At 38.8% G+C, this 25,171-nt stretch overlaps 1 protein-coding gene across 2 annotated transcripts in view; it reads left to right on the plus strand.

Annotated features, from left to right (window-relative positions):
• The first annotated feature begins 301 nt into the window (after positions 1 to 301).
• LOC127984359 (rho GTPase-activating protein 18) overlaps positions 302 to 25,171 on the plus strand; it is a 30,899-nt gene continuing 6,029 nt past the window's right edge. Inside the window, exons 1-9 of one of the 2 annotated variants that reach the window (XM_052587003.1) lie at positions 302 to 505; positions 11,004 to 11,212; positions 16,394 to 16,629; positions 19,195 to 19,252; positions 21,535 to 21,686; positions 23,190 to 23,355; positions 23,601 to 23,692; positions 24,722 to 24,799; positions 24,864 to 25,023. In XM_052587003.1, the coding sequence (XP_052442963.1) occupies positions 396 to 505; positions 11,004 to 11,212; positions 16,394 to 16,629; positions 19,195 to 19,252; positions 21,535 to 21,686; positions 23,190 to 23,355; positions 23,601 to 23,692; positions 24,722 to 24,799; positions 24,864 to 25,023 (1,261 nt within the window). In that variant the 5' untranslated portion in view covers positions 302 to 395. The remainder of the gene's footprint in view (positions 506 to 11,003; positions 11,213 to 16,393; positions 16,630 to 19,194; positions 19,253 to 21,534; positions 21,687 to 23,189; positions 23,356 to 23,600; positions 23,693 to 24,721; positions 24,800 to 24,863; positions 25,024 to 25,171) is intronic. The other variant, XM_052587004.1, reaches the window with a different exon arrangement.

The raw sequence follows: 25,171 nt of genomic DNA on the forward strand, positions 1-25,171 counted from the left end.
ACTTTAAAAAAATATATAATTAAGTATAAGTCTCCGTCCCGCGTCATTCTCTGATATAAATTCTGTTTCGCTAAAGACATATCTAATGTATATTAATTACGTTACTTAGTAACCTTTCCGGAGCGTTGGGTTGCGTAATGTTATTAATATTCATTAGTCAAACGTGCTTTTTAACAGCGTCTACATTTCAGCCAATTAGCAAGGCTTGTTGGGTCAGCGTGACATAACGTCATTAATATTCATAAGCCGACTCTTCCCGCGCTAGGATTGGTCATCATGACGCCGCGGGGGCGGAGATGTATCGCTCTGGTTATTCGTGTTGTTAGGAGAGTCGAGCGGTAGTTCGTCCGAAGTTACACCGAGACTTATAATGTCACAATAATGCTGCGCTAAAGATGAGTCGACAGCAGGACGAGCAGGGCGTCGTGTTAACCGCGTACACCAGCAACAGCGAAGCCTTATCGACTGTCAGCTGCAGAGAGCCGACGGAGTTCCCCGGAGCGAGGTGAGGATCGCATCAGCGCGTTTCTTTATTACTAGTGTGCACTATTTATTATGGCAACTGAGTCCTAGGGCTGTGTTCGAAACCTCTTAAGCTCCCTCACTAGACTGCTTGGCAGTGTTCTTCTCACAGTCTTTCATCATGGACAGATCTTGGAGATGCTGTTTATCAGTTTGTGAAGATGATAACCGAATAATGTAGTTTTTTTTTTTTTTTTTTTTTTTTGCTGTTTTAGATGTAGTGATGGTTGGATTAGTCTTAATATGTGGTTGGCCAGATGTAGTTACTAGTTCGTCTTTTGATGATCTTGTAGTATTCAAGTTTGTTTTAGGTAGCGACAGACCGATATATCGGCTAGTACTTGGCTTTATTGAGATCATTCCTGCTGTATTTAAACCTACAACCCTTCAGAAGACCTTTAACATCACTAAACCACCAGATTTGTGTACAGCAGAACATGGGTTTGTCAGCGGCTGATGATGCCGATATGATGCAGTACAACTGAATTATGATAATGTGATGTACAATACCAGTCAAAAGTTTCTGAACAGTCAACGTTTTTCTAAAGAAGTCTCTTCTGCTCACTAAGACTGCATTTATTTGATCCAAAGTACAGAAAAAAAACAATAATATTGTGAAATATTTTTACTGTTTAAAATTGCTGTTTTCTATTTTAAAATGTAATTTATTTAGTAATTTCAAAGCTTAATTTTCAGTATCATTACTCCAGTCTTCAGTGTCACATGATCTTCAGAAATCATTATAATATGATGATTTACTGCTTGAGAAACATTTATTATAATGACAGACAGCAGAAAAAATATGTTTTACAGCCTGATACAAAAAGTGGTTTTGGTCTACATAGGTAAATCTGCACTTTATGACAACTGTGAGAGGGTGAATTTGTTTTATTTTTTATTATAAAGTTTTAATTATATTTAGCCTTAAAGTTATGTATAATTAAGGGTGTGGCTACTTGAGTGACAGGTGGATTGCTGCTCTGCTCCAGAGTGTGTAGCGGCTTTAAAATTGGCTTTACAGATTTTTATTTGTCCAGAAAAAAAAATAATATAGGTGGAATGCTGGAAATCTGGAAATTAGATATTTCAATGAAAATGATTTCAAACTTGATTTTTACTGCTATTTTGAAGTTATTGGGGGCAAAAAAGGGCAAAAGGCAATGGAGACCATTTTGCAACCAATTTATTTGCAGTGTTCACAAACATTAAAGGATTCAAGACAAACTTATTATTGTTGCATGAACTGAATGAAAATAGCCTAACCTATAAGAACGACTTGTAGATTGATGTGAACGCCAGCAGGAATAATGCTGAGAATGATTGTGAATTAAACATCTGCGATGGCGTTCATTGCCATGGATTTTATCGAATTAAAAGAAAAGGCAGAAAAAGGATTTCATTGTTAACTGTCAATGATGATAATATGCTGTCACGTCATTTGAGTCCACACATGTGCAGAAGTGTGCGGCTCCAGACTCACAGCTGGCACTGAGTGATTCATCTGCATTATTAAAAAACAACCTTTAAAGATTATTTATGATTAATTATTGCTGCCAATCTATCTAGTTGTTGCTTGTTTATAGTGCTTTGTTATGGAGCAGTTTGTTAGATTGCGATCTCTCTAATTTGTTTGTCTAATAAAGTGCTGACAGATGTATGAAAGTACACAAGTCACATTGTAATTTAAACGCAGCAGACTGTAATGGACAGTAAAGCAGAGGCAGAATACCGTTTAAGTCCAGACCGGCTCAGACGAAGGGCTAAACAGATGCAGAGCACCGTAACGTAATTTGAGCGTTCCCAAACAAAGTCAAAGAGCAGTAACTGATGTTCTGCCTTGGTTGTATGTGATGGATAAGTGATTATTTTTATTTAGTTAATTAATAATTATTTTGTCCATTAAATATACATTTTTGTTTTTTAAAGTAATGACCATTCGGTCAGTGGGAGATAGTGAGCCTATGTTTGATCAATTTAGACTTCTCAAATCATCACGACTTGCCTTAAATAAAATCTACAGATAGAGGCATGTTTGCACATTAAATCTAGATAAATGTGCGCTGTATCCAATAGTTTGTGTGGAAAGTGTAAGCCAAAGCACGTTTTGCAGGTCATGGAGGTGCCAGCGCAATCACTTGCATTTTTTTCAGTGGATACACAGTAATTTTTACACAAAGGTAAGAGTAATACATAATTCATAATTCAGATTTTATTTGTGTGCACTCACAATATCAACGAAACGTTGTGCTTTTATAAAATAAAGAAAAGAATCATAGACAGCATGTTGCTCGTGAAGCGGGAGGCTGGCTGTTGTTCGTGTCCTCAGATGGAGCGCAGCAGTCTTCCTCGTACCGCAGCTGTGAGCTGAAGTCCCTCGTGGATTCTGTCGGCCGGAGCTCAGCGGCTCACGCTGCCTGAGGACAAGCTCTCTGAGTGTGTGTGTGTGTGTGTGTGTGTGTTTGTGTGTTTGTGGATCTGCTCTGCCAACTTGCCTGCTTGCTCAAGCATCTGTGTTTGCCGGTTGTTTGCAGTCAGAACGGTTGTTTAGATTCAGCATGGAAGAAGCATGTTTAAACGAGACACTTCTATATTTAGATCATACACTGGACCTTTTGGGTGAATCCCACAAAACAATTGTTTATAGCTATGTCTCCATCACCCTGTTTTTATGCACATTAAAAAAATGGCATCAGTAATGAGTGATGGAAACACCAAAAAAATAAAAAATAAAACAATAATAAGAACAAAAGGGGAATTGTGATTTCGTAGGGCCTTAGAACAAAACACTCTTTCATGGCTGCAATACGCTGTGTTTTCAGCCAACTTGGCAACACAGGGTGTCAAATACTATTGGTTAAACTGGCAGTGGGCGGAGTAAAACAGACCAAAACAAAAACAGCCATTCTGACACAAAACACACATTTCTAAGCAGAATAGCTGACTGTAGAATTAAGAAATCCACTGTATCATGTTTCTTAAATGTCTGCAAACATAGTGTTTATTTGCTTTAACACAGTCAAACAAATTACATACAGCACCTGCAACTGAAACTATGTAGTGCCTTATGATTGTGCAATGCAAAAAACCTGGACAGAATCGCAGAATCCAGGTATAAATTTACTGTATAACATGGCATATCACGACAGAATTTAAAAATGTAGAATATTTTAATCAAAAGTAGGTCTTTACACTCAAATCAAATCCCAAAATGGACTAGCATGTGAATATTAAGCCACAAAAATAATATTTAAATATGACTTCACATTCTCTGCACTTCTGTACTTTTTTGTTCAAGGAATAAACACACATTTATTCCATGTTTTAAATTTCATAGTAAATCTCCTTTGTTTCTGAAAAAAAGTGTTAGTTTTCAATAATTAAAAAAATAAATGAAATTAATGTTTTATGCCATCATTTAATAACAAGGAAAAGTTTTAATACACAATGCAGAAGTAGAAGCAGAAGTAATTTTTATGCATTTAGATATGCTAAAATACACAATCTGGTAACAATAAAACATATGCTGAGATAGAGTACTAAACATGTAATTTTTGTTAATCCTTTAATACATTGATGTGAAATTGTATACGTTTTATGATTTGAATTACTTAGCCATGCTTTTTGATTGATAAAATTAATTTTAAGCATTGAAAATGAGTCGATAAAAATGAAAACAAAGAAAACAAAAACATGGAATCCAGAAAAATGAAAACAGAGAGAAGAAAAAAAAACGTATTTGATAGGGCCCTAACTATGTGAGTGGAGCTGTGTTGTGTCCATCCTGTGTGGCCGAGCAGTTGCATAATGAATATTTGATTCAGTGTGCGCTGCATGCTTTGTGCTCTTTGTGAGCGATGATGATGTCTCTGATGGGCGCTGGACATACAGCAGGGTCAGAACCCAATCAAAACCTGACTGTGAAGACATCTCGTGTACACAAGCGTATAACTGGACAAAATCAACAAGCGCTATCAGAGCCTGGCCTTTATCTCTTTTCCATTGACACAGCACACAGCTCCTGTGCACCTCCATGTCTGTTTTGGAAAGTTGACCTGAACGTAATAAAAGCTGAGATTACGTGTGATATGTGGACGCTCGTATGAAGTGTTTCATGTAAATTAGAATATATCATAAAAGTGCTGCATGTGGATATCAATTCAGTCATTGAGAATCAGCTTCAAATTCTTCCTGCAGGAAACAACGGTAGGCAGGAAGTAGTTTCCACTCACGCCACTGAGCGTGCTGAGACCTGTAAACTCTCAGAAAGATATGAGTCTAACACTGAGCTCGTCAACCCAACCGGGTTTGGGCATTTGACCAGAAGATGTGATTAACTAAGCTGAGCATCAAATAAAAGTTCACAGTCAGTATCAGCATGAGACCGCTGTGCTCCTGAGCTCAGATCACGCTCTGACTCAAGCCAAGCCCAACTCCTGTTCCATAGCCAAAAACAGACTTCCTGCTTCCTGTAGAGGAGTGTGAACTCTAAAATCATCTGCGTCTCCAAGAGACCAGCTGCTGAGTCAACCAGTGCTAAACTGCCATTAAACTCTAAAAGATGCTGGGTTAAATACAACCTAGCGCTGGGGGAAATATGGACAAACCCAGCAATTGGTGCTGCGTTGTAGAGCCCGACCGATATGTCTGGCTGCCGATACCGATATCAGAAAAAAAAGAAAGAAAAAGGCAGTTCACTAATATCCCGGTTCGGATCATATGAGGGTAAGTGATTGAGAAAATGTTAATTTTGGAGTGGAGTATCCCTTTAACACAAAATTACATAACAGATGGGAAATTAAAAATGTACCACCAATGTAGTACCAGTTTCATTGCTTTGAATACCATGGTAAACAGTAATAGTGCATTTTTCACCCACATAATGCATTCAACGATATAAATTCCCTTATAATTTGGGGGAAAAATAAGATACAAATAAGAACATAAAATGAGATTCACTGGGGGAATTCCTGCAATGTCAGATCAAAAGAGCGTCTCATGGAAAAAGGGAGCAAAGATCAATTACAACTTCCTTAAGCAATACAGGTTTAAAGTGAGAATAAATTCCATCCTGTATTCTTCTGTCATATTGTGATGAATGTTCAGTTTGCATTATGCACATTGAATGTGATTCAAAAGCTCACTTTTAGTCAGATTTCATCAGTTGAACGTGAATGCACACGTCCTCTCTGTCTGAAACACTACATGGCCTCTCACCGTCTCCACGCAACCACATTCCACAGGTATGCTTTTGGTTGTCATAGCAACAGCCCATACTCCCGCATTGCTTTGCCCCTCGACTCGACTCCATGAGTCTAACTGCAGAGCTTCAGTCCGAGCCTGCTGTAGAACACACTTTGTGTTAATGTTCTGTCTGATGCTCTGCCTCTTTTGTTTGTGTATGTAAAATGAGAAATACGGGGGCGCTTGACCCTTTCTTTATCTGTGGCCGAGGGCACGGGTTTCACTTCTGTTGTAATTTACATTTACATTTACATTCAGTCATTTTGGAGAGACTTTTATGCAAAGCAACTTACAATGGTGAATACATAACGTGATTATAGAAGCAAACAGACACAGGAAGTGCGTGATCTACCAAGTTTCAGGCATTGTTCAAATAAGTACAAGCTAGGGTAAGGGAAGAAATAAATAAAAAGACAAAAGTTCTTTTTTCTTTCTCTTTAATTTAGGATGAAGTCAAGTAGCATCGAAAGAGATGTTTTCAGCTGTCGTTTAAAAATTGTCAGGGATTCAGCATTCCGGATAGGGGTGGGAAGATCACTCCACCAGCCAGGAATGGTGAAGGAGAATGTTCTGGAAAGTGATTTTGAGGCTCTCTGTGATGGTACCACGAGACGTCGCTCACTAGCAGATCTCAGACTTCTGGAGGGGAAGTAGATTCGTTATAGTGAGTGGAAGTAGGTGGCCGCTGAGTCTGTGGCTGTTCTATGCAAGCATCAGTGTCTTGAACTTGATGCGAGCAGCAACCGGTAGCAAGGAGATAAAGAGAGGTGTAACATGGGCTCTTTTGGGCTCTGTGAAAACCAGTTGTGCTGCTTTATCTGAATCATTTGTAGAGGTTTGATTGTGCTTGAAGGAAGTCCAGCCAGAAGAGCAGTGCAGTAGTTCAGCCTAGAAATGACAAATGCCTGGACAAGAAGTTTTGCCGCATGCTCCATTAGAAAGGGCCTGATCTTTCTGATTTTGTGCAATGCAAACCTGCCAGATCGAGCAGTCTGTGCAATGTGGTCTTTGAAGGTCAGCTGGTCATCAAAGATTACACAGAGATTTCTGACCAAAATTGATGGGGTATTTGTAGAAGAGCCTAGCTGGATGGAAAAATCATGCTGTAGAGTTGGAGTGCCAGGGAAGACAAGAAGCTGAGTCTTTGCCAGTTTGAGCTGTAAGTGATATTCTTTCATCCATGCCGAGATGTCCACCAGGCAGCCTGAGATCTGTGCAGCTACCGCTGGATCATCTGGTTGAAATGACAGATAGAGCTGTGTTTCATCAGCATAGCAATGGTAGGAGAAGTCATGTGACTGTATGATGAGTCTCAGTGATGTAGTGTATATGGAGAAGATGAGGGGTCCAAGAACTGATCCCTGAGGAACCCCAGTGACCAGCTAATATGCTCTGGATACCTCCCCTCCCCAAGCCACACTGAAAGACCTGATTTTCACTCACTCCAAGAGTGCTCCACCACCACTCCATCACGAGTACAATTCACGCCAATGGTCCGTAATATAACTGCATATTTAGCAAGAATTCACGTTAAGCGTATTTATCTAGCTTGATACAGATAGATCACTCATGTCATAAGGTTATGATGATGGCAATAGATGAACGGGAATTAATAGGCTAGTTCTCAAGGAATTTATCTGTTCCTTCTACTGAATATTTTCAGGTGAAAGTATGATTTAAATGGGTACAACACATTCACATTCAATCACTTTCGCAATAATAATGCATTCAAACAAATGTAGTCTTACAGTGCTACTTCACCTGTATCTGATTTTGTTTGCAGACAATAGCCTATGCCACTTTAAAACTCTCCTGTTATTTTATTTATTAAATTTTTTTTATTTTTAATATGTTATGAACAGAACTTTTCAAACATATTGAAATACTTTATTCAGGAAGCGAAGGCAGAGCAGTGTTTCTGATCAGCGGAGCGAGGAGCGGAGTGATTATTAAATGCTCGGAGCTCGGCTCCCTTACTCTGGTCTGTAGCTGTCTATAAGAGAAGTGCTTCATGTAGGTTTTAGGATCAATAATTAAAATAAATAATTAAATTGATCTTAATTAAGTGCAGTCACTTCAGTGAGCCTAAACCTGCTTCTCAACAATAATCAGTAATAATTCTCAACAATAATTCTCAACATAAATCATTATTATTATTTTTTTTTAATAATAATAATTTCTGTAAAAAATTTAAAATTCAGTTATTAAACCTGCACCTCAACAAGGTTTTAGGAAACATGCTCGCTTTCTGCACATTCATCTTTTAGTCCAAGTTATGATGCAGGAATGTTCACCTTTCCTGGATAAAGTCTGAAGCTATGGTTTGGAGCGGGGAGTTTGGAGGATGTGTGCACATACACACGTAAGAAGTGAGAGAGCACGAGTGTCACACACACACACACACACACACATGCACGGTCAAACAATGCCAGTTTGTTGACATCATGACTTTGAACAGATGTAAACAATGGCAGGATGTTTAAAAGTATAGGCGTGATACCAGCTACATTTAATTATTGTACTTAATCACAGAGAAGTAGAGTACTTACTTTAGACTGTTATTCCCCGCTCTGTAAAGTAAAGTGAGGGAGGAAACTAGTTGACGTTAGCTAGTTAATTAACCTGTTATCTGCCTTGGTAGCAAGCCACATATTATCTGTCTCAAATGACGGGTGGGTCTGTGTCTTGAACCATGGTTTGTGGTTTTAAAACCATGACTTTTCCAAACCGCAGTATACCTTCAAGACGGTTGATGATATGTGAGAGCGTAGGAGAGATGTGTTGGAGGAGGTGTGAAGGGATTGGGTCTAGAGGAGATGTTGTAGGACGGCTGGAGAGGAGAAGTCTTGATACTTCTGCCTCAGTGAGGGGACAGAAGGAGAAGACGGGAGTTTTAGCAGCCGGTGTGCTTGACTTGAGGTCCTGTGTGCGGGGCTGAGAATTGACTACTGATTTTGTCTCTGAACAATGTGGTGAAATCATCAGCTGTTATAGAAGAGCTGGAGGTGGACAGAGGAGAGAACTGAATGTTTTGAAGAGAGAGATTACGTGTGTCTGGAGCGCTGTTGATCTTGTTCTGGAAATATAAACGATTTGGCGGTATGGACTTCAGCCGAGAAAGATGAACGCAAAGACTGCTTCATACTTGATTTGATTTGCTGCCCTGAGTTTGGTCTGGTGCTCACAGAGATCAACGGATAACCAGAGGTTAGAAGGGAGAGGAGAGAGGACTTATATCTTCTAGAAAAGAGGTTAAAGTAGAGCATAAAGTGTCAGTAACGTCCAGAGATGAGAAATGAGTGTGTGAGGGAGAGATGAGGATACTACAGAGGAAAGATGAGAGGGGGAAAGGGAGCGTAGGTTTGGGATAAAAGTAACTGGTGGTGGCACACAGGGAGTAACGTGTAGTTTAAGTAATGCGCTGTGTGCTGTCTGACCTTTAGCATGTCGAGTCCGCTGCGTTCCCCGCGGTTAATAGCTAAACCATCAACCAAGCGTCCTCCACATTTATGACAGAGGAAGGGTTGTTGAAGAAACGCAAGGGGAAAGAGCAGTCCTCGTGTTTCATTTGAGATCATGTGTTTACGGTGACTGTTTCCACATTCAATATTAGCTACTTTTATTTGACTGGCTGCAGATGCAAATTCAACTCAACCAATGTGGAGAAGTCTGATTTGTTCAAGAGTAAATGTTTGACTTGTTCTGGCTGGATGGCGTCTTCTTCTATTTAAAGACTCAATGAAGTTATATTTGGTGTTTGTTATATGCTAGTGTTCTCCTAAAGAGCACATATTATGACTCTTTGTGCAGGATGTGATATAAGTCTCAGATGTCCCCTGTAGGGCTGCAGCTAACGATTACTTTGATGATCGATTAGTTTGCAGATTAATTGATTAGGCAGATTAAAGCCCTTATTTTCTTTATTTTATTTTTACTTGACAAAAACCACTATTCCACATTCTGCCCAATGCCCTTAAAACTACTGTGCCAACTGAATGCTATGAAAACATACAGTGATTAAATTATTACACCCCCGTAAGACACAACACCAATATTTTAGGAATCAGTCAACAAAAATTAATTCTAAGAATGTTATTGTAATTTTTGGACAAATAACAAACTGAAACAACTAAATAGTATTTATTCACATAATAACAAAAATAACAAATATGTACTTTTTGACTTATTGGGTATCTGAATACAAAACACACACACGTACACAAAAAAAGCTATTTGTACCTTTATTCATGTGAAAGTGAAAATAAATACTTTAAGTGGAGTAATGGTTTTGTCCACCACTGACCACTAATGCACAGAACAGCTTCGGTCCTAAAGCGGCCCTGACCCAGAAACTGGAGAGGCATTGGCAGCACAGATTAAAGTGATCTCAAATCTCAGATACACACTGCTTTGAATGCTCCTGTGTTCAGCCTGAGCTCTGAGCGTTTGTTCATTGGCTCATCCTGACAGGGAATAAAGCAGCCTGCCCCGTACAAACAGCCAAACAATCAGCCTGACAATGGCATCTTTATGTCCTCCGAGCACAAAGGCTTGTTTTCCACACTCCCGGACTCGATCCCTCTGCTGGGGTGAGCAGCGGGACTCTTCATACCTGCTGTGTGTCATGCATCCAGTCAGAAGAACAGCTCAAAGCTCATGTGTTATATTCTGTGCTGTGGACCATTTCTCCCTGAAGTCCACTTACAGTATAACACCAGTCTAGAGCAGTAACAGCACAGGAAGTGATGTCATGGAGGATGTACTCAGTGTTCAGATGAGTGAATATGTGTTTCTCCGGCCTTGTGTCAGCTCACATTTAGTCTGTGTTTCTTCTTTATCATCATTTTAAATGCATACATGCATACAGAAATATGTAATTGTTAGATGCATCTCTAGTGCAAACTTTGCTTCACCGAAATTCAGAAATAGAGGTAAAAAAAAGAATGATCACAAATATGAAAAAAATTAATTGAGTTTGTCTCATAAGAAACATTGTAATAAAGATCTTTAAAAGTGTTTGCTATCTTGGTGTTCAGTGTTTAAAATGGTGCTGAATATCAGTCATGATCATTACAATCATCATTAAAATAGACTTCCTCCAGACTATAACCAGACGCTGATGATTCACTGGGTTTGGTGCAAATGGAGAAGTGCTGGTGTGACTGCTGGAGCATCTGAATGTGATGTTGATTTGTGTCCGTCACACCTCTGTCTCTGTGTCTGTGTCTGTGTCCGTGCAGCCGCAGGACCGGTCAGCACAATGTCCAGCGGGGGAGAGCGGCCGCTGCGGCTCTGGGATGGGGCTCAGGGAAGGCACCGTACCAGCGCTGCAGCTCCCAGGACTCTCTGGACGAGCAGGCCATGGTGGACTACTTCACAGAGGTGGAGATCATCCAGCGCAGCGGAGACACAGAGACACAGGAGGACCTGCAGCTGAAGGTGGCTGATGGTAAGCTGCACCGCTTCACAGCGCCCCTGTTACGGGTAATGAAAGGTTTTGGGAATCCCCAACAACAGGTTGACATGCATGCAAGGTCAGAAAACACTTTCATTCTTTTGTCATCTGCATTTATTTTTACCTTACTTACTCAACGACACCCAAACGATTCAGTTAAAATATTAATTTTTCCAAACTCCTTCTTTCCTTCGATTCAGAGTTTTTCTGAACGCATTGTGATTCTTTCCTTGAGTCGATGCAGAGCTTAGTTTTGAACAGCAGATGGCGCAGCATGCTTTAGATACAGACGTACTCTCTTTGTTAACAAATCCTTACACACTTGAACCTGAAATAATCATTCATAAAATTCGAAAGGTTGAAGTGAATTATAAGGGTGTTCACTGGGGGGTGCGTTTACTTTAATCTGGAGTCATAAAATCATTCTGAGCCGAGGAGAAAGTACAGACTCAGCTGAACACACAAGCGCTCTTCAGCTCTTCTTCATGAGTGTTTGAGTGTGTGGATAGAAACTAGAGTAGAGCGCCATCTGCTGTTACAATCTAAACTCAGAATCCATTCCAGAGAGAAACGCAATGCATTCAGAAGATCTCAGAATCCATCCACGAATCAATTCTGCATCGATTTATCATCACAGCCCTAATGTTTGCTGCTCCAAAAGCACCACCTAGTGGCCAAGAATGAATTTACATTTTGATTCAGACCAATGCAGGGGAAAAAACTAAGATTAAATGGCTAAACTTTATTTTGAGATGTAATAACTTAACACACGGTGCACTTTCAGATTTAAGATGTTACAGGATATTTTCATTCACTGTTACACACAGCATGAAAGATCATTTTCAAAAATCCATAATAGAGGCTTTTTAACTACAATACAAGAGTCAACTACCATCAGACCTGACAGAGCATTAGTTATAATAACATTAATTATACAACTACAAAAGAGTCACACTTCAGTTTGGGGGACCAGTTCTTCCATTAACTAACTATTAACTACACCTTGTGCCTCAGACAAATGTGCTGCTCATTAATAGTTAGTAAGGTAGTACTGGGTCGGATTGAGGGATTTAAAATATGATGCAGAATAAGGCATTGATCTGTGCTTTATTAATCCTAATACACAGAATATTTGGTAGTAATATGCAAGCAACTAGTTCACAGTGAGAATCGGTCCCAAACTGAAATATAACCTAAGATAGTTATTGGCTGTGTTGAATTATGACAAACCATGTTATCATAAAGACTAATCACATGAAGACTATCACATTTAACTTTAAATGATGATTAATCTACACAAAACCCAGTTCAGCTGTAATAATAATAATAATAATAATAATAATGCAGCTGAAATAAGTGATATTTTAGTATTATTGATATACTATTATAGTCTTTGTTAATATTTTGAATTGTAATATGTAGTAACAGATGTGCATAACAATTACTGAAATTAAATGTATAATAACCATAATAATCACTAAATTAGAAATAAATATGAAAAAATAAATAAATATGAAAAAATATTATGAACTTGATGAATGTCTTTACAGTTTTTATTAGTTTTTTATTATTATTTAGTTATTTAGTTGAATAAATAATATTCTTTGAAAGTAATTCATGAAATAACGTTTCCTTTAAATGCCCCCCCCCCAGATTTGTATGGCTTTAGTTTTAGTTATCAATAGTAAGCCTGTTTTAAATGCCTTAAATCATCTGGATTCAGTCAGATTAACTATTAGACAGTTTTGTGTCTCTTTACAGTATGTGGATAAAACCCTACAGACATATTTACATATTTTTTTTTAATTCAAACGTGGTGAGTCTTTCGTACCATTATTTTCATTACATTACTATTATCAATCTTACATTTCTGTCACACTGCTGAATGAATGAATGAACGAATGAATGAAATGATTGACTCACTGACGTTTTATCCCTGACTTCTTGGTGTAAATGGAGAATTCATACTGCTTGACCTGGCTAGTCTTGTGAGGGGTATACTCTTTATACCACAATATTTAATTTGTTCTTGATTTCATATGCGTTGTGGTTCTAGCAGGAAACATAGTGTTAAATATATTCAACACATTTAGGTTTTGAAACGGAGCACTTTTGAAAGGCACTGCATGTGGTGCTATGTTTACGTTCCTGCATGTGTAAGAACAATAGGCTGAACTTACAGGAAGAGCCTACAATATAAACCACAGACAGAGATCAGTCGTGACATCAGCGGGAATTGTTTGCCCCTAAAGGAACAACAAACTGTGACTTCCTTAAAGGGTTAGTTCACCCAAATAGCAAAATTATGTCATTAATAACTCACTCTCATGCTGTTCCAAACCAGTAAGAGCTCCGTTTATCTTCTGAACACAGTTTAAGATATTTTAGATTTAGTCCGAGAGCTCTCAGTCCCTCCATTGAAGCTGTGTGTACGGTCTACTGTCCATGTCCAGAAAGGTAAGAAACACATCATCAAAGTAGTCCATGTGACATCAGAGGGTCCGTTAGAATATTCTGAAGCATCAAAAATACATTTTGGTCCAAAAATAGCAAAAACTACGACTTTATTCAGCATTGTCTTCTCTTCCGTGTCTGTGTGAGAGAGAGTTCAAAACAAAGCAGTTTGTGATATCCGGTTCATGAACGAATCATTCGATGTAACCGAATCTTCTTGAACCAGTTCACCAAATCGAACTGAATCATTTTAAACGGTTCGCGTCTCTAATACTCATTAATCCACAAATGACTTAAACTGTTAACTTTTTTAATGTGGCTGACACTCCCTCTGAGTTCAAACAAACCAATATCCCGGAGTAAGCAGTGAGCTTACTTGTGCTTACTTGTGAGCAGCCCTGTGGCGGTGTTCTGAATATTCAGCGTTTCCCGTAAAGTAGCGGTTCTCAATTGCAGTCCTCGCGCCCCACTGCTCTGCACATTTTTAACGTTTCTCTTAGCGCTTCAGACATTTGTTCTATTTGAACATAAGTGCCCTGCAAAGTGGACATCACAGGATATTCAGCCATGATTCCAGTTCGAAGCGAACGTAGCTATATGTTCCAATCCAAGTGCATTGAAGTGTGCAAGACGTGAATTTAAATTGTTTTGATTTACAGAGGTATATGATGTCACAGTTGTCCGTGTTTAAAGACGCTGCACAGCACAAATCAGTGAATAATGTTTCGATGTGAGGTAAACTTCAAAAGATCTCCCCTGCTCAGGGAGTAGGGAGCAGTGAACAATTGGAACACATTCATTCACAGAGTTCATTTCTAACGAGCTGATTATCTGAATCAGGTGTGTTAACAAAGAGAAACGTGCAAAATATGCAGAGCAGTGGGGCACGAGGACTGGAATTGAGAATTGAAATGAACAAGTGTCTCAGCCCTCAAGGGACTATTCGGCCAACAATAGTGTAAAAAACATCAACTTTGAAACACATGCTGATTGATGAACTAGCATTACTCGACATTACTTACTACCTTCCAGCAATGCTACATTCAGTGAAGGTAAAATAGTAAAAAACACAGTTCATTTAAATGAAAACAGAAGCCGAACCAGAAAATTTCTAAAAATACCCCACCCTACTTATGAAGATCTGTACACTGTAATATATGCTGCATTTTGACATTGCCAAACTTTAAATTAAGTTGACAGTAAGTAATAAACAGTATTGAGCATTGAGTAGTTGAGTATTGTACATTTTTCCTTACCACTATTTCTTAATAATTGTTTAATGATTTTAATGGAACCGGAATCAGAACCGGAACCGTTAGGTGGAACTAGAACCGGAATCGGAACCAGAACATTTCTAATGATTCCCAACCCTAATTAGCACAGAATCAGTTCAGAATCAATCACCAAAATAATCAGTTCAGTTCAGACGCTCTGTGTGTCGGTCTGCTTCACGCTGAATCACACATGCGCAGTATCATCAGCTCCTCGGTTCACGAATCGGACACGTCTAACAGAAACGGTTCTTCACTCGTGAACGAGTAAATGTTTTGTTCATTATCTGGCTCGGCTCTGTGTTCATCTTCAGTTCTCTCTTCACAGCAGTTCAGTCAGTGTACTGTTTGAGTAAATGAATTACTCCGGGATATTGGTTTGTTTGAACTCAGAGGGAGTGTCACATTAAAAAAGTTAACAGCTTAAATCATTTGTGGATTAATGTGTATTGGAGACGTGAACCGTTCAAAACGATTCAGTTACATCGAATGATTCGTTCTCGAACCGGATATCACAAACTGCTTTGATTTGAACTCTCTCTCACAGCAGACACGGAAGAGAAGACAATGCTGAGTAAAGTCGTAGTTTTTGCTATTTTTGGACCTAAATGTATTTTCGATGCTTCAAAATATTCTAACGGACCCTCTGATGTCACATGGACTACTTTGATGATGTTTTTCTTACCTTTCTGGACATGGACAGTAGACCGTACACACAGCTTCAATGGAGGGACTGAGAGCTCTCGGACTAAATCTAAAATATCTTAAACTGTGTTCCGAAGATAAACTGAGATCTTACTGGTTTGGAACGACATGAGGGTGATTTATTAATGACATAATTTTGCTATTTGGGTGAACTAACTGTGAGTGTCTAAATTGTGAAGTTATCAGAAAAGGAAGATATTTCTGTTTCCTGTCAGCTGGATTAATGGCTTCCTCCTAAAATAACACAATGGCACATACTGCATATGTCACTGCATCGCTTGTGTGATTAATAAGATCTTTTAAATCATTCATGAGGAGAATACAATAAAGCCAATGTTGAATCCCAGATCTGTGTGTCACTGGGCTTATATTACATATGTGACAAAACCAGTCATGAGGAGCAATTTTCAGAATAAATAATATTTCCATTGATGTGTGGTTTATTAGAAGGACAATATTTGTGTGAGATACAACTGAGAAATACAAATTGAGAAAATCATCTTTAAAGTTGTTCAGATGAAGTTCTTTGTAATGCATATTACTAATCAAACATTAAGTTCTGATATATTTATAGTAGGACATTTACTAAATATCTTCATGGAACATGATCTTTACTTAATATCCTAATGATTTCTGGCATAAAATTAAAGTTGATAATTGTGACCCATGCAGTCACAAATATAGCTGTGCTACTGATGACTGCTTCTGTGCTGCAGGACACATATGTTTGTGTTGTGTTCTGCAGAGGGCGAGCAGGAGGAGGCGTGGCTGATGGAGGCGGGGCTTGCGACACTGTTCGACCAATCAGCTTCAGACGGCGAGGACAGCATCGTTCTGCTGTCGACTCTGACACGAACACAAGCAGCCGCTGTGGAGAGACGCGTGGAGACGCTCAAACAGACGCTACGCAAACGCAACAAACCGTACAGTGTCCCGGATGTTCGGGAGATCTTTAAACCATCACCTGCTTCACAGAGTAAAGTACGTGACTGACCTCAGCACAGCACACGATTTGATTTGTTTTTCCATCTGTTCTGAGCCACTTCCAAATGCGGTTTTGAATCAGATACATATCCGCTATCTGGACATCTGACATTTAAACACACATATCTGATTCCCATCGGAATTCCAAGCATCAGAGGAGAAAAATGTACCCAAAAGATAACTTTTCTTAATCTCACATCATGAGTCAGATGTTACCTGTTTGAGCTCACACAAAATCTCGGCTTCTTTTGTTGAGATGGAAACATTCAGGAGCACAGAAGCTGCCCTGTAGTTTTATAAATGAATGTTGCATTATATTTTTACATTTACATTTAGGCATTTAGCAGACACTTTTATCCAAAGCGACTTACTAATGAGAACAATAGAAGCAATACCTGAGGCCATCCTTAAAAATATTCTTGTTTGCTGTAACCCGACCGACCCTGTCAATTTAGGACAGACTCAATTAAATTTTTTTTTTGCTTTTAGTCCGACCGACTTGTCGGTTGGACATTTGCGTTAAGACCGACCAATTATTATTAATTTTTTTACTCTTCAAACAACTAATACAAAAGCAATAAAATAATATAAATTATATTTTAGTAAGTATTGTAAATATATAAATTTCCTAAGCCTACATACAAAAGAAGACCACGTTCTTTCTTTAAAAAAACCCCGTGACGTCATGTCACACTGTGGCCTGTGCGTTCGCTTCATCTCCTCTCATTCTCTGTCAGAGTCAACGGTTCGCTCTTGGTAATGATGCGGCTGCAGTAAACCAAATGTTCGTGGTCACTGTTCAAAGTCATACCGGTTCGGGCAGCATAATACATATAAAACATTCATTAAAACAGCTCGACACCGCTTTAACTTGGCACGAGGTTCTGGAAAACTGTTCCCAGATCTTTTCCCATCCCTTCTCCCCTCTAGTCTAAAACCGTGACCGTGTCAACTGTCCATTTATGTTCGAAAATCTATTGCACGAATCAACCAACACAAGTTTAGAAAAAGAAAATAGGAAATTGATTTTAATGACCTTCTCTTGGACACATCCAGGTTTTTTTTTTTTTTGGAGCACGCATCACACAGCAGTTGCAGCTTAATACACACCCATAACAGCAAATAATACTTCTGCACACTGTTTCTCTTTTTACAACACAACTGTGAATTCTGCCGTTATTCAGACAGTCTCATGCATACAGATACAGATCTGGGCTAGAATCGCCTACGTATGCGATTTTTTTTAGTTGTTGTTGAAATTGAATCATAAACACAGCCATGCTGAAGCCTGCAGTAAATGTTTTGCATTATGGCAGTCCACTTTGTTTATTGTTTTTCGAAAATGTTGCACTCCTGTTTGTCATTGCGCACGTAACTTCACACCAATAAATCATCAGAAATATTGGTCTTTACCAATATATTCAATCTTTACATTCCTCCTGCCTGTTGTCCGTGGATTTACCTATATTTGGTGTTATTTGCCGTATAAAACTTTAGACATGCAAAATTGATTTTACACTCGATTCAATGAACATTCATTACTCAAATCAAACAGGAAACCCAAGAAAGCAAAGTAAACGTTCTCTCATTTGTAGCTTGCATTGACACGTAGCGGTGGATGCAAGTAAAACAGTATAACAGTACCTCGTTTTTTTTTCTCACCTGAAATTCATGCAATAAACATGTTATTGACAAAGATTAAATTTGTTTGTGGTCTATATAGCCTGCATCAAAATGAGGTTTGCAGTGATGCGCCCGAAGGCACGGGTTGAAGACCCAGTCAGTGACGTCACCATATGCTAATTTGTTTAAATTCATACCGATGTCATCAACATCACAAAAATGTACTTTTTTTTTTTTTACATTGAAACAAAAAAATATATATAGACCGACCTACCAACCCTTTTTAAAAAAAGTGCTTTACTGTTACTGCAAACCAAGGTATATTTAAGGATGTCCTGAGGGTCAGTCATGTCACAGTTGAATCGGTTGGGGATTCATGTAAACACATATGAATCGTGTCTTAAGAGACAAAACTGGATCTGGTCAGAATATCAGAGCTGTGCATGAATCCTGTAAACACGGTCTCTCTGACATAGTTTGACAGGCTGTTAACAGTGTCACCAATGCACCCTAGTTCCCTGTTAATAAACATTCAGCACAGTGTAATGAATAACCCAGAAAATGAAGAAGTGGAGGGTTATTTCCAGTTCGAAGGATGTGATAAATCACAAACATTAACGTCATGTATTGTGCCATATTGAGTGGTTTATTAAGGACAGCTAAGTAGTGATTTATGTTTCTGCTAGATGCTGCCGCCCTAAATAATCAATACTGTGAAGACTGAAAGTCAGAGACTGGTCAGAACGGAGCTCCGGGAACACGACCTGATGCTCATGTTCTCCAGCATCAGCATCATCTGACAGAGACTCACGTGATCAGTGTCATCGGTGTTAGATTAGTGACCCAGAACGGCACAATCTGAGAGATCTCCAGGAGTTAGTGAGGCCTCAGACATAACAGCGCATGCTAACAGTGTGTTTCTCTGGTTTTCCATCGCAGGATGAGGCTGGATCCACAGAAAGAAGTGGCAGCATTAAACAGGAAGTGGAAGGACTGGGTATGTGTCGTGAGTTGAAGTGTAATGCAGCGGCTAATGTTTATTGGCATTCCTGAACATGTAGTGTTTAATGTGAAGAAAACATGCTCTGATGTCCATTGCTTTCCATAGTTACAAACAAAACAAAACAAACAAACAAAAAAACAACCTGTGCCATTATTTATTAAAAAAAAAAAAATCCCATACAAAGTATACTTTAAATTCATTAAGACTTACTGAAGATTTACTGAAATAAAAATTTTATTACATTTTTGGAGCATTTTCTTATTGCACAATGCACATTTGTTAATATTAAGTCTAAAATATGTTTTAATATCACTGTTAGTAAGGATTGTATGATCTTTGAATAATATCAGTCTTCAAATGCAAATGCACCTGAAGTAAACTTGCAATAGTTGCACTTTTATGATCAAATATACTTCAGTAAATCTTAAGTTGGGCTGCAGCAGTACTTCTCTGCAACTGAAGTGCATTAGCACAAAATTAGTTTTTCCAATTTTTAGTATACTACAAGAACTACAATTGCAGCACATGCATATGTAAATGCATTTGTAGTATACTTACCACAAAAGAAATTATCTTAAAAACATTGTAGTATTTTTTTCATTAGGGTTTGTAACTGAAATGAAACATGTTGCTTTATATAAACTGTGTCAGCTTCTGCTTCTGCTGATCTTGACATCCAGGGAAGGAGAATCACGTTACCTTATGTCTAATCATTACGTTATCATATACGCTGCTGGGTTATCTTGTTTCGTGTTTTATACTTTACCCTGGGTTAGTAATCATTCATGGGTTGTCAGGGTTTTCATCTCACACTGTACTTTGTGAAACATTGGGTTAATGTTCTTATTCACCTATTTGTAAAGTCACTAACTTCAGTTTCGACAAGTACAGCATCCACTGGGCTGATGTTTCAGATCTGCTGCTCTCAAATCACCAGAAGCATGCTACAACAAAGACAAAAAAAAGAAGAGAAAAAAATGATTAGAATTGGTTTCAAATAGTGCTGTCAATCGATTACAATAATTAACTAATTCATCTTTTTTTTTCCTGAAATTAATTGGGATTAATCCCACTTAACATTTAACAGTTTTAAATATACTTTATATATTATATATTATATATATATATATATATATATATATATATATATACTGTATATTTTTAGTATTTGTTTAGTAGTATTTTTTCCTACTGTTTAACCACTGACTATATATAATGTTGCCTATACTAACATTACAGTATAATTGAGAGCTATCAAGTTAAAATATACAATACAGAAATAGTAGAAAAGAAGATAATATACAGAAATTGGATAAAGGTATCAAACACTACATTCTAAATTAAATGTATATGAATCCTTAAAGTTACTGATTGATTTCCTCTTTTTTTTTTTCTTTTGTTCGTTCATCAGAAATCATAACAGGTGGGTATCCGTTTTTTTTTTTTTGGCTGCTATTTCTTTAAGAGCTGCTGCTGCTGAACTTCAGGAAGTTAGATTCGCTCTTTCATATGAAATGATACAGACTACAGTATGCTGGCTGACAGGGAAGGAAAAACTGTATGTTTTCTGCACTCGTTTGATGTGCTCAAAAAATGTTCTGCATCTACAAGCAATTCTTGTCAAGAAAGAAGAGACGGCAGCAGCAGTTGTGAGTGGGATGGACAACCCTAGCTCCGCCCCTGCGTTAAACATTATTAACAGGTTAAATTGGAAGCCTTTATCATGTGTTAACGTGCTAATTTTGACAATACAGTTTTAATCATATTTTTATTCTTCATTTTATTGTAGGTGTTTCCCATTGCTGTGTGAGTTTTTCTCAGTTGCTGAAACTAAACAGAGCATGTGGAAATCTTTCCATCTGAAAATAGCGCACGAGACAGTCAGTTAATGATGGGTTGTGTGTTGCACTGCTGTGTTTGGCTCTGCTTTGCTCGCCTCATTCACAATTACAGGTGTGAGATGTTGCTGGAATCAGGGGTCACCTGTTAAAAGTGGCCCGAGTTAAAGACTCCGGGGTTTAGTACAGAGAGAAAGTCCTCCAGACAGGTTTGCAGTAGTAGTCTGTGTTTGGGAGCAGAGGTGACTGTGGTTAAGCTATCACTGACTGTCAAGTAATGACTGTGATTGCTGGACTTTGACTAGCCTGATTTAGGTAACTGTTTAATCAGAGAAGGGTGATGCAAGATGGTGGCCTGCACTAACACAGCTGCTCCTGTTGAGCATGAATGTTTCCCTGAGCGTGAGATGTTGTTGTGTGTGTGTTTTATTGTTTGAGTAGGTAATGGGGCGGGGCCAGACGCTCCAGGGGGCGGAGCTGACGCAGAGACGGACATTAACCTGGAGGTGTCGTTCTCCGAGCAAGCACTTCTCTACAGAGAAGGGTTAAAGGTTACCCAGCCCCAGAGTGAAGCTGACGACAGGTTACCCGTGAGTCAGACATTCACTCATCAGGTTAACACTTGAGGATTAAGGAATGTCAATGTGTGTGTGGTTATGAGTCTCACAGAGGCCTTTTTGAACTGACTCCATATGTTTAGAGAGCAAAAATTTCAAACCAAAGATTTAACACTGAAAGACGTGAATGTGGATCCTCAGTCAGATCAGTGTGTGTGTGTGTGTGTGTGTGTGTGTGTGTGTGTGTGTGTGTGTGTGTGTGTGCTCTTACTGAGTTAAACTGACCTCTGCTGGACAGTATGTGGCACTGCATCCTGTCCTGGTTTCCTGTGTTCTATGCATACTTTCCTTTTTCCAACTTTTCAACATCTGTCACACTTTCGTTGGGGAGCAATTCTCACTATTAACCATTAGCGCTGTGCAATTAATCGCATGTGATTGTAATATGCATCTTGTCAGTAAAACCAGTTCTGTGATTAATAGTAAATCTCCATCATGTGCTTTCAGCATTTACTACACAGAGCCGGAGATCACTGATAAGCTACACAATATTGTGAAATGTTTATGATTATGAACACAGTTTTGCATAGCTTGTCAGTGAACTACTACTAATCACAGAACAGGCTTTATTGACGAGAAGCGTATGACAATCACATGCAGTTAATTGCACAGCCCTAAACTATTAACTAGGCTCTTGCCTCAGTAAACTCATAATTTGCTGCTTATTAATAGTTAGGAAGGCAGTTGTTAAGTTTATGTATTGGGTCAGAGTAAATGATCTGCAGACGTTAATATGTGCTTTATAAGTAATATGCAGTAAATATGCATGCTAGTTACTAGTGAGAATTTGTCTCTAAACTAACGTTACCCAGAAATCACTATTACTGTTATATACCATTACACTTAGTTCTGCAGTCTGAACACACACACCAGTATTATGCTGAGTTTGTGCATCATCCAGACATGAATGGTTCCTAATATCATGTGTCTTGTTAAAAGGGTCACCGGACGCCCATTTAAGTAGATATCAAGTAGAGGTCTTAATGAAAAGTCTATAACATACTTTAGTTCATATTTCTCAGTGGTAGTGTAAAACCATACCCGTTTCGGTGCATGTCCCTTTATATGCTAAATTTGGCCCGCCAAAACTACATCAGTCTGCCAAGAATCGGAGAACTGCCTGATCTGAGAAAGTGATTGTTATTATTAGGGATTTAAAAGAAAAGCACTAGGTTTTAGGATTTGAATCATTATAGGGGGTTGTGTACACACTGCCAACACAAATCTTCGTTCAGACGACTTGTAAAAGTGGATTTTGCATCCCATGACCCCTTTGATCAGTTGCTCCATTTTTTGGTGGATCATGATAAGCAGCTAAAAACTCTGACATTAAAGGAAGACCAGAACATCATAGCAGTGCTCTGAATACCTCCACAAACACAGAGCTAGAACACAATAAACAATACAGCCAGCATATAGCATTGTATAAATGCATCCATGCATTTAGTTTTTCTCATTCTGTTTCTCCTCTTTCAGGATTTCAGAGTGTCTCAGGATAAGACGGGACAGACAAGAGTAGGCGATCTGTCCTCTGAGGACATGAAGAAGGTTCGCAGGCTTGTTCTGATCGAGATGAGTGCTCTGTTCGACACGTGTGGCATCGAGGTGAAGGCTCATAAAGCTCTCAAGGTCAAAGTGAGAGGTCAGTGCCTCTGAGATGTGTTCAGAATCAGCTGGATCCGGACATGCTCTCAGACCTTTGAGGTCACTGCATGTTTTTCTTGCACTCTGCTAAACATTTCACATCCTTTTTATTCCACACATGTGCGTGCTGTAGACAAAGCTTCTTATAAAAAGAGCACTTTCATGTCTGATCTTTAACTGGTTTTGATGATGATCAATGCAGTTGTGTGTGAATCTGAAACTGTATTGTTTTGTCATCTGTAGAGTCGGGTTTGTTTGGTGTTTCTCTCTCTACGCTGCTGGAACAAGACCAGCGAAGGGTCCCGGGAACCAGAGTGCCCCTCATCCTGCAGCACGTAAGAGAGCAGAGACTTAGAAGTGTAACCGAGCTCAACATGATGGTCACGCAGACCAGAGGCGTTATCTCAGAGACGACTACAAACCTACTGACAGACTGGAAGAGTGGATATTTCATTTTGAGTTTAGTGCAAGAAGTCTGGTAGTACAACTGTCCAGACCTTGAAGAAAACCCTAGCGGTCACATTTTGTAAACAAACACAACAAAACTTCTTTATAGTAACCTCATAGCAGCACCCCGGCAACCAAACACTACCTCCTTCATTATAAGATGAGTGTATGTTCTCAGTAAAGCATCAGTCAGCAAGGCAGGATCCTCTGAAAAATACTGCATATTACTGTGTCTGCATACATTACAAGCACTGAGTGATATCTGTTAACTACATGCACTTACTATGTGTTTAGGATGCTAGGACGAGGGTTTGCCTTAGTTGCATGTAATTATGCATAATTTATAGTTATGTAACAAGGACACCATAACATGTTATCAATTTCTTTTTAGGGTCAGTAATTTTTTACTGTAAAGTAAATACTGTTTAATCACTAAGGATGTGTTAAAGAGTAAAGACAGTTTTAGTGTTACAAAATATTTCTCTTTCAAATAAATGCTGTTCTTTTGAACTTTCGATTCATCAAAGGATCCTGAAAGATAAAATGTGTCAGTTTCCACAAAAATATTGTGAAGCACAACTGTGTTCAACATTGATAATAATCAGAAATGTTTCTTGAGCAGTAAATCATCAAATTATTCTGACTTCTGAAGATCATGTGACTGGAGGAATGATGCTGGAAATACAGCGGAGCATCACAGAAATAAATTACACTTTAACACAGATTCACACAGAAAACAGTTTTAAATGTTTTTACTGTATTAAAAATGCAGCTTTGGTGAGACTTCTTTCAAAAGCATAAACAAATCTTAGCAACAGCCAACGTTTGAGTAGTAATGTAGATATGACATGTGATCTGCTAATTTAAACTAGCTCCAGAAACAGCGAGTAAGACGTTAACCGTTTGTTTGTTTCCAGCTGATGTCTCATATCGAGGAGCAGGGTTTAGACACGGAGGGTGTGCTGCGGATCCCTGGAGCTGCTACCAGAGTGAAGGTGAGCTTACACCATTAACATCATCACATCACCACGTCACTGTAATGTGTTCCTCGTTTCCCAGGCTGTGTGTCATGAGCTGGAGCACAAGTTTTACGAGGGTACGTTCCTGTGGGAGAGTCTGAAACAGCACGACGCGGCCAGCCTCCTGAAGCTGTTCATCAGAGAGCTGCCCTATCCTCTGCTGACCGTCGAGTACTTCAGCGCCTTCCTCTCCGTGCTGAGTGAGTCCCACAACATCACATACACTGAGGCACAATAAATCCCATCATGTCAGTGAAGCAGTGAATCTCCATCCAGAGGCCAGAGAAACTCTCAATATGCCCCGCAGAAGAACTGCTATAGCAGTTTCTGAATAAACAGAAGATTGAA

Source organism: Carassius gibelio, chromosome B20, assembly GCF_023724105.1.
Source record: "Carassius gibelio isolate Cgi1373 ecotype wild population from Czech Republic chromosome B20, carGib1.2-hapl.c, whole genome shotgun sequence".
In the NCBI taxonomy this organism is placed as follows: domain Eukaryota; kingdom Metazoa; phylum Chordata; class Actinopteri; order Cypriniformes; family Cyprinidae; genus Carassius; species Carassius gibelio.